Source organism: Hemitrygon akajei, chromosome 22 (assembly GCF_048418815.1).
Source record: "Hemitrygon akajei chromosome 22, sHemAka1.3, whole genome shotgun sequence".
Lineage (NCBI taxonomy): Eukaryota > Metazoa > Chordata > Chondrichthyes > Myliobatiformes > Dasyatidae > Hemitrygon > Hemitrygon akajei.
Genome location: NC_133145.1, coordinates 67,054,572 through 67,063,991, shown reverse-complemented (window position 1 = coordinate 67,063,991; position 9,420 = coordinate 67,054,572). Strand labels below are relative to the sequence as shown.

General features: G+C 45.4%; 1 protein-coding gene across 3 annotated transcripts in view; it reads right to left on the bottom strand.

The window, feature by feature from the left end:
• Positions 1-563: 563 nt before the first annotated feature.
• tmem100a (transmembrane protein 100a) overlaps positions 564-9,420 on the bottom strand; it is a 48,249-nt gene continuing 39,392 nt past the window's right edge. For 2 of the 3 annotated variants that reach the window (XM_073026529.1, XM_073026530.1), the window contains one exon: positions 564-2,186. In XM_073026529.1, the coding sequence (XP_072882630.1) occupies positions 1,720-2,115 (396 nt within the window). In that variant the 5' untranslated portion in view covers positions 2,116-2,186 and the 3' untranslated portion in view covers positions 564-1,719. Of the gene's footprint in view, positions 2,187-2,793; positions 3,256-9,420 lie in introns of those variants that run through there. The other variant, XM_073026528.1, reaches the window with a different exon arrangement.

The window sequence follows — 9,420 nt, the reverse complement described above, 5'->3', positions numbered from 1 at the left end:
CCCCAATAGCAGATCAAGTATCGCACACTCTCTTATTGGGATTCTACATACTGATTAAGGAAACTTCCCTGAATACATTTGACAAACTCTATCCCATCTAATCCTTTTTACAGTATGAGATTCACAATACTGTATGTGAAAAGTTAAAATCACCTACTATAACAACCTTATGTTTCTTGCAACAGTCTAAACCTCTTAAGACTTTAAAGGGGATTTTAAGGCCAAGTGTTTTACTCAGAGAGTGGTTGACATCTGGAGCTGACTGCCAGAGGAGGTGATGCAGTCCTATAGGATCAGGACCTTTAAAAAGCATTTAGACTGACACTGCATAGCATAGAAGCTGAGTAAATGGAATTAGTGTAGATGGGCAAAGAGGTGGACTGAAGGGACAGTTTCTATCTAAACAATTGTGGGGAATTTGGCAGAGTGATTGGAAAAAGGTTTGGGTTCAGAGATGGTCACGCCACCTTATTTGTTCTCACTCACTAATCTTGAGTCGCTGTTGTACCTAAAAATGCTATCCAAAAAATTGTAGAACTTTATTCATGAAAAGAGGCCAGTGCTGGGGCAGTGAAACAGGACTTTTATTTAGTAAGCTGGTGTACCGTTCGATAGAAGGTATTCCATTAAATACTTAACGAAAATATACACTGATTCGAGGTCCCGTTAAATTCACGCACGCCACTTGAAGCTGACCCCAGGATGATCAAAGTGAAACTGGGAAGCTGGACCATCAGAACTTCGGATGGTTGGGGCGAGCGAGATTTGCGAGATTTTGAAATGGGAAAGTGCGGGACATAAAGATGGCGGAGGCGGGGCGGGGGGTGCCGGAACAGAGCAGTACTGAAATAAGGTCTGCAGCTGAGAGTTCATTTAGCTCCACGCTGTTTTATGTCAGATGGAGAGAATTTCTACCACGTTATCGAACAACTACATTTCTCTTATTTAAAAAAAGACAAATAGTCAATTTAAATCGTCGAATCAATTGTGACACAGGTTAATGAAGTAAAAGCGGGAGTTCACCTGACCTGTGGCCAGCGGCAGCACTTCTGGAGACAGCAGGGAAACAGACAGAGAGTGAGCGCATTTTGGGGTTGGGGTTGGGGGTGGGGGTGGGGGTGGGAAGAGAGGGGAGAGAGGGAGACGGACACTATGAAAACTAGGAGGTAGAAGAACGTTTACGTGTTTAAACATTTTTGACAAGGTGCATCCCGGGTAACTGCGACAGAGTCCGCCGTGTGCGAAAATAGAGGTGTCAATAAATTAGTACAAATTTACACAGTAGGAGCTCCAGTTCGACACTGGCTGCTGTCCGGATCTCGCTGGCACTCACACAGTTAGACGCGAGTAATTAATTGCTCGGTTCCTTTGAATCCTCGGTTCTGAGAATAGCTCCATTTTGCCTCACAATCAGGTTTAATATCACAGGGATATGTCGTGAAATTTGTTTACCAAGTCCACATTTATGCGATTGAAATTAGCTTTTCCCCAATTCAAGACCTTAACTTGAGGCCTTAATTTGATGAAGAGATAATGGAGAATTTCTTTTTGTTTCACGAATTCTTGAGAAGGATCGACGTTGAGAGGTATTGGTAAACCCGGCGTTGAACAATCCATGTAGTATTGTCATTGCGAACTTCCGTGAGTTCAAATTTCCACCAGTGGCTTTAGGACCCAGGTAAAGTGGCTTGGACTTCTTGAATGGAGGGAGAATGTTTCCTAGATGATCATTTCTCTGCTGGTCATTAGTGCAGTCTGACTTTCTCTCCTCCTGGCTCGCTTTCTGCACTGTCTCACTCTCCAGCACACTGCACTGGACATCACCAGGAGGAATCCCAGTGCCAGCAGGACAAGCCCAAACACCGAGATGACTGAACCATGCGAGTTGAAACTGTAGGCGACAGCAGTAACCACCACGCCAGTAATGAGAATGACCAGGCCAAAGGGCACAGTGCACCTGGAGCAGGACAGTTCGGCCCCACCGGTGGCTGCCGTCAGCTGGTCCTGGCGGCCCAGGAGCTGATCAGCCGCGGGGGGCGGACAGTCAGATCCTTTATCCGGGATGCTGGGAAGGACCGGTAGCCCCGGCATCTCCTTCACCGGTTCCTCTATCATCCTTGACTTTCCGAATTCGTTTCTGTTCTCTCTTCACACGTCCATAACGTTCAGTTGGTACCTCCCTGGATCTAGGTTCAGAGACAATAAGATTGTTTATTGTTCACCAGGGTACTGAGCCACCAGAGTAACATTTTACACAGAGTGGGCGGCTGGGAAGGAAGTGCTCTTAATATTGTAGGTGTATCATCGCCAAAACGAACCTATAACACAGCTACAATAATAAGAGTAACCCACACAAAATCCTGGAGGAACTCAGCAGGTCAGGCAGCATCTATGGAGAGGATTCAGACTGAGACCTTTCATCAGGGCTGAAACGTCGACAGTCCGTTTCTTTCCTTAGAAACTGCCTGGCATGCTGAGTTCCACCAGCATTTTGTGTGTTACTCCGGGTTTCCAGCATCTGCACAATCCCTTGTGTTAATGATTTGCTGTCATGAAAACGCGGGTTGTTCTTCATAAATTCACGAGCTATTCGATCCGTCGTGCATGTACTGGCCTCAGTGTATTCCCGATCGACGACACTTTCCCTAGACCCCTGCTCAAACTCTCTCTCAGGCAGATGTTCACTGAGAGTTACTACTGAGTCGCTTCCTTCACTCATAACGGATCACTCCGGGGATGTCCCGGCCCGAGCGCCGCTGCTTTACTTGTTTGGGAATTCACACACTTACTTACCTTCAATGCCGCTTCCAGTTGCTGCTCTCAGTTTTCTGGTTCCTTGCAGTCGCCAGACGTTGCGCACTATGGTACTGGCAGCCGGGCTTGCAATTGCTGCTCAGGTACATTTAGCAGGACGGCATTGAGTAGGGAAAATATAACCTCCGACGGCGAGTTTCTGCTGTCCGGCGCCGGGTCGCGATCTCAGTCCTTGCTGCGCTGCGCGCGGACTCTTCCCCACCCTATCTCTCTGTATTAATCCCACGGCCCTGGCACGAAGAACTTGTCCTTTCTGTAACTACCGCTTATTTCAAATATTGTGAGTTAAGCAAAGACATCCCACCAACTTCAAAGAAAGCCGCCTCCGCAAGAAAACGTCAACATATTAATAATTTATTATAATACATTAAATTACTAAAAGTAGGAATTATTGCTTGTCTCTAGGCAAAGCCAAGTTCCCATCTCCAGAGGCAGTGAAACGATCAGGGTTCAGAGTCAATGCTGGATGTTACCGCCCATTAAAGGGGTTGCCGTTATATTTTCATCCCTTCCTGTGTTCCTGAAATTTGCCTTTAAAGAGACATGGCGCATGAAGTGAGACTGAGTAGGAGACAGGGACTGAGGCAGGCTGGGAGGCTCAGCTTCTCACACTCTTGCTCGAGGGGACCACTGCCACCTCCCACTACACAAAACAAAACTCATGAACACTTTGTATTCACACATCCAGTCTTTCACATTCTGACCCGTGTGTCCTCAGACAAACACAAACCTGTCACAATTCCACATATATTCTCATTGCCAGCTGGGTCTGCAGCCAATTACCTCGAGTCATAAGGGAGACACAAGAGGCTGTAACACTGGAATCTGGAGCACAAACAAAATGCTGCAGGAATTTGGCAGATCTAGCAGGGTCCATGGAGGGAAATAGCTTTTTTGGTAAGGACCCTTATCCTGGGCCAGAAGATTAGAGGGGAGCAGCCTGTAGAGAGGTGAGAGGGAGGCTGGGGCAAGAGCTGGCAAGTGATGGGTGGATATGAGTAAATTAGTTTAATATTGTTACCTGTACTTTGCATGCCATCCATACAGATCATTTCGTAACCCCAATGTGTTGATTTTCCTTGCATTGAGGCAGTTTAAGGGAAAAGTTTAAGGTAAACAGTGCAGAATGAAGTGATACAGTTGCGGAGAGAGAGGGCAGTGCAGGCAGACAGATTCATAATGAGGCAGATTGTGAGACAAGTTCGGGCAGATGGAGAAAGGTGGGGGAGGGAAGACTGGAGTTAGAGACAGAGGCTGAGAGGTGATGGGTGAAGACCACAAGATCTACCCGCCCTAACCCCATTTTCCATTGGTATGAACAGAAAAGAGACATCAGATGCTAGAATATGGAACACTGGAAGAACTCAGCAGGCCAGGCAGCATTTGCAAGGACAAAAGGTGTAAGATGCTGTTTTGGGTAGAGATTGAGAGACAAGGGGAAGGATCGCCAGTATATAGCAACAGTGGAAAACTAAAGTTCAAAGTTCAAAATACATTTATTATGGAAGTATGTATACATGGATAGCAAAGGAATAGGGGAATGTAGCCAAAATGCAAGAAAACACAATTATCATAGACAGGTATTTCAGTTAGCATGGATGAATTGGGCTGAAGGCTTGTTTCTGTGTTGTTTTCAAATCACAAACAAGACAGATTCTGCAGGTACTGGAAATCCGGGCAACACAGACAAAATGCTGGAGGAACTCAGCAGGCCAGGCAGCATCTATGGAAAAAAATACAGTCAATGTTTCAGGCGAAGACCCTTCGGCAGGACTGGAGAGAAAAAGACAAGGAGTAGATTTAAAAAGGTTGGGGAGGGGAGAGAGAAACAAGGTAATAGATGAAACTGGGAGGGGGTGGATGAAGTAAATAGCTGGGAAGTTGATTAGTGAAACATATACAGGGCTGGAGAAGGGGGGGTAGTCTGATAGATGGGGATAGAAGGCCATAGAAGAAAGAAAGGGGGTAGAAAGGGCACTAGAGGGAGATGATGGGCAGGCAATGAGATAAGGTGAGAGAGGGAAAAGGGGATGGTGAAGGAGAGGGCAGGGCATTATTGGAAGTTTGAGAAATCAATGTTCATGCCATCAGGTTGGAGGCTACCCAGACGGAATATAAGGTATTGTTCCTCTAACCTGAGTGTAGCCTCATCACGACAGTTGATATATCGTAATGGGAAGTGGAATTAAAATGAGTGACTACTGAGAGATTCCACTTCTTCTGGGGGACAGAGTGTAGATGCTCAGGAAATGGTGGGTCTCACTGATACCCTTCATCCACCATCAACACTGTCCTCAACAGCATCTCTTCCATTTCACACATGTCTGCCCTTACCCCATCCTCCCTATACCCTAACAGGGATAGGGTTCCTCCTGTCCTTAACTACCACCCCACCAAACTCTGCGTCCAGCACATACTTCTCTGAATTTCCGCCATCTCCCACAGGATCCCACCACCAAGCACATCTTCCCCTCCCCCTATTTTCTGCTTTCCACAGGGATCACTCCCTACGTGACTCCCTTGTCAATTCGTCCCTCCTGGCACTTATCATTGCAAGTGGAATAAGTGTTACACCTGCCTGTACACCTCCTCCCTCACTACCATTCAGGGCCCCAAACAGTCCTTCCAGGTGAAGTGACATTTCACCTGTGAGTCTGTTGGGACATATGTTGCATCTGGTGCTCCCGGTGTGGCCTCCTGTATATCAGTGAGACCTAACATAGATTGGGAGACCACTTCGTCGAGCTCTGACTACCAGAAGAAGCAGGAGCTCCCAGTGGCCGCACATTTTAATTCCACTTCCCATTCCCATTCCAATATGTCCTTCTCAGATTGTGGAAACAACATTTTATATTCCATCTGGGTAGGCTCCAACTTGATGGCATAAACATCAACTTCTCGAACATCTGGTAATGCCCCACCCTCTCCTTTACCAGTCCCCATCCCCCTTTTCCTCTCTCACCTTCTCCTTGCCTGTCCATTGCCTCCTTCTGGTGCTCCTTCTCCCCCTCCCCCCTTTTCCTTCTTCAATGGTTTTTATCCCCACCTATCAGACTCCCCCTCCTCCAGTCCTGTATCTCTTTCACCAATCAACTTCGCAGCTCTTTACTTCATCCCTCCCCCTCCCGGTTTCATCCATCACCTTGTGTTTCTCTCTCCCCTCCCTCACCTCTTAAATCTACTCATCATTTTTTCTCCAGTCCTGCTGAAAGATCTCTGGCCAAAACGTCGACTGTACTTTTTTCCATAGATGCTGCCTGGCCTGCTGAGTTCCTCCAACATTTTGTGTGTGTTCTGCGTTGTATGACTCTCTCACTCTCCGTCAGTTTGGCTCAGCTGGAGTTGTTTCCTTTGAAACAGGACAAGCTGAGGGGAATCCTAATTACAGCATTCATTATTCATTCATTTTGAGAGGACTTGAATACAAAAGCAAATATGTAATACTGAGGCTTTATAAGGCATTGGGCAGACTGCACTTGGAGTATTGTGGGCAGTTTTGGGCCCATTATCTAAGAAAAGATCTTCTGGCATTGAAGCGGGTTCAGAGGAAATTCATGAGAATGATCACAGGAATGAAAGGGTTAACATATGAGCAGTGTTTGATGGCTCTGTGCCTTAACTCGCTGGAGTTTAGAAAAATGAGAAGGGATCTCATTGAAATCTATTGAATACTGAAAGCCTTAGATGTGTAGATGTAGAAAGGATGTTTCCTATAGTAGGGGAGTCTGGGACCAGAGGGCACAACCTCAGACTTGGTGGGGGGGGGGGGGGGTGTCCATTTAGAACAGAGATGAGGAAACATTTCCTTCGCCAGAGGGTGGTGAGGCTATGGGGTTCATTGCCACAGACAGCTGTGCAGGCCAGTTCATTGGGTATATTTAAGGCAGAGGTTGAAATGTTCTTGTTTAAATGAGGTATCAAAAAGTACAGAGAGAATAGGATTGAGGGGGATAATAAATCAGTCATGATGGAATAGCAGAGCAAATTCAATGGGCTGAATGGCCTGATTCTGATCCTATGCCATATGATCTATAGTGTATGAAAGGCCTAGATAGATTAAACTCATTTACAACTCAATGGTACGGGCAGTTGAATTTTCTGATTTCAGGTCACTCAGACCCCTGTGTCCACCTCATTATCTTCTCTCTTTGTTTGCTGCTCCATCCGGTTCCATCTGTCCATCATCCACTGTAGGTCCATCTATCAGCTGCAAGCCTCAATCCTCATCTGCTGCCTTTGCTATGTACTGGCGATCTGTCTTCTTTCCTTACAGTTCTGATGTATTGTCTCAACCCAATACTTTGACTTACAACTTTTGCCTCCAAAGATACCGCTCGACCTGCTGAATCATTCCAGCATTCTTTTTATTTGTCCTTTTTTCCATCTTTTGGTTTGTGCCTTGTAGGTTACAATACTTTTTAACTGTGACAAGGACATCTGGCTCAACCAGACTGTGAATTTCAGGCCTCCATCTCCATCCTTTGGGGGGGGAAAGATTTATTTTGACAATATTAACCCTGCTAGAAGAAATGGGTCCTCCCTTTCAACCCAGCTAGGCCTCTCATAGTTCTACACATTGTAATTAAGTCACCCCTCAGCTTGAAAGGAAACAATTGCAGCTGAGCCAAACTTTCATCATAACTAATCTTGGCCAGTGGAGCCACATGTTCATGATTCTGTGCTCAATCTATTGAAACGTACCGACACAATTGTTAATCCATTGCAGCTTGTAAAAGGGTTGCAGGTTGCAATTCTTGAGGAATGTGTGTGCTGAGTTTGCCAAGAGGGTTGAACTGTTTGCTGCACTCCCTCTGTTCTTACAGCTGTGTGACCCACCGCTGGGAGATATACATCTGTCAAAGTTGGACAAGGAAGAGCGATGGGATTTGGCTGCTCTGCATTTGCAGCCCAACGCCCTTTAGAAACCTCATCTGGAGACTCCACAAATAGAGGTCATTGGGTGGGTTGCGTGGCAGAAGTAAATCATGGAACTGAGATCACACACCCTCTCTCATATCCATATAAACATAGAAACACAGGCACAAACATTATCTAATTCATGTAAGTAACAGAGATTCACACACAAGCAGTTAAAAGCAGGTAATGGACAAACTAGGAAATATAGGCCATTGAGCTTTGCGTCAGAGTGGGGAAATCAGTGAAGATTCTTGGGGACTGAATTTAATCTCATTCAATAAAGCATGGACCTATTGCATGTACTTAGCATTGCTTTCTGTGGTGAGGTCTTGTCTCACAAATTTGATAGGGATTTTTGAGGAAATGACAAAGATAATTAATGAGGGTAGAGCAGTGAATATTGTCTACATGATAGGTTGGTCGAGATCAAGGCACCTGGGATCCATAGTGAGTTGGTAAATATGACAAATGTTGGCTTTGTCATAGAAGGAGGACAGTAGTGGTAAAGATGTGTTTTATGACTGGGAGTCTGTGAGCAGTGGCGTTACACAAGGGTCAGTGATGGTAATGATTAATGATTAAAGAAACGTGTAGGTGGTCCAATAAGCTACTTTGTAGATGCCATGAAAATTGAAGGAGTTGTGCAGAGTGAGGCAAGTTGTGAAATGATACATCTGGGTATAGATCAGTTAGAAATTTGGGTGAAGAAATGGCAGATAGAGTTTAATCTGGAGAACTGTGACATCAAATGCAGCAGGAAATGGCAAGACACTTAGGACCACTATTGTGCAGATTGATTATGGGATACAAGTCCATAACTCCTCTAAAGTGTCAAAGCAAGTAGATAATGTGGCAAAGAAGGCAAATGGCATGTTATCTTTTGTCAATTAGGGCACTGAGTACAAAAATTAGGAAGTCATGCTGCAGCTGCATGAAACTTTGGTTAGGCCACCTTGGGTGCTGTTCTGGTCACCAAATTACAAGAAGGATGTGGAGGCCCACCAGTGGGCACCCATCCACATTAACCCCATCTTCCAGAACAAGACCATAGCCCTTAATAGCCTGGATGATTCTTCTTAAGTGCAGTTAGCAATTCTGCTTCCCCACACTCTCCGTTAGTTCATTCCAGGTATTGACCACTCTATATGAAAAGGATTCCCCTCAAATCTTCTTGAAATATTTTACTCCTTATCCTGGATCTAGGTCCTATAGTTTTATTTACCATTCAGAAGGAGAAAAGATCTCTGTGGTCTATCTTAGCTATACTCCTTGTCATTTTATACACCTCAATTATGTCCCCTCATACTGTCTTCCACTCCAGGGAAAATAGACCTATTGTCTCCTCATAACTAAAACACTCCAACCCAGGCAACCTCCTGGTAAATCTCTTCTGCCCTCTTTCACAGCCAGTCTATTGTGTGGTGAGCACAACTGCACTCAGTACACCAGCTGAGGTCTGACCTATGATTTATAGAGATGGAACATAACTACAATGCCCCAACTAATGAAGGCCAGTATCCCATTTCCCTTAGCCACATTATCTATCTGCACTGCTACTTTCAAGGTTCGTAGACCTGCACACCAAAGTCTGTCTATCCACAGTACTCCCTCAGTCCCTACCATTCAGAGTGTGCAATATGTCCTGGCCACATAAACACTCCCCAACTGCATCACTTCACTTTTGTTGGG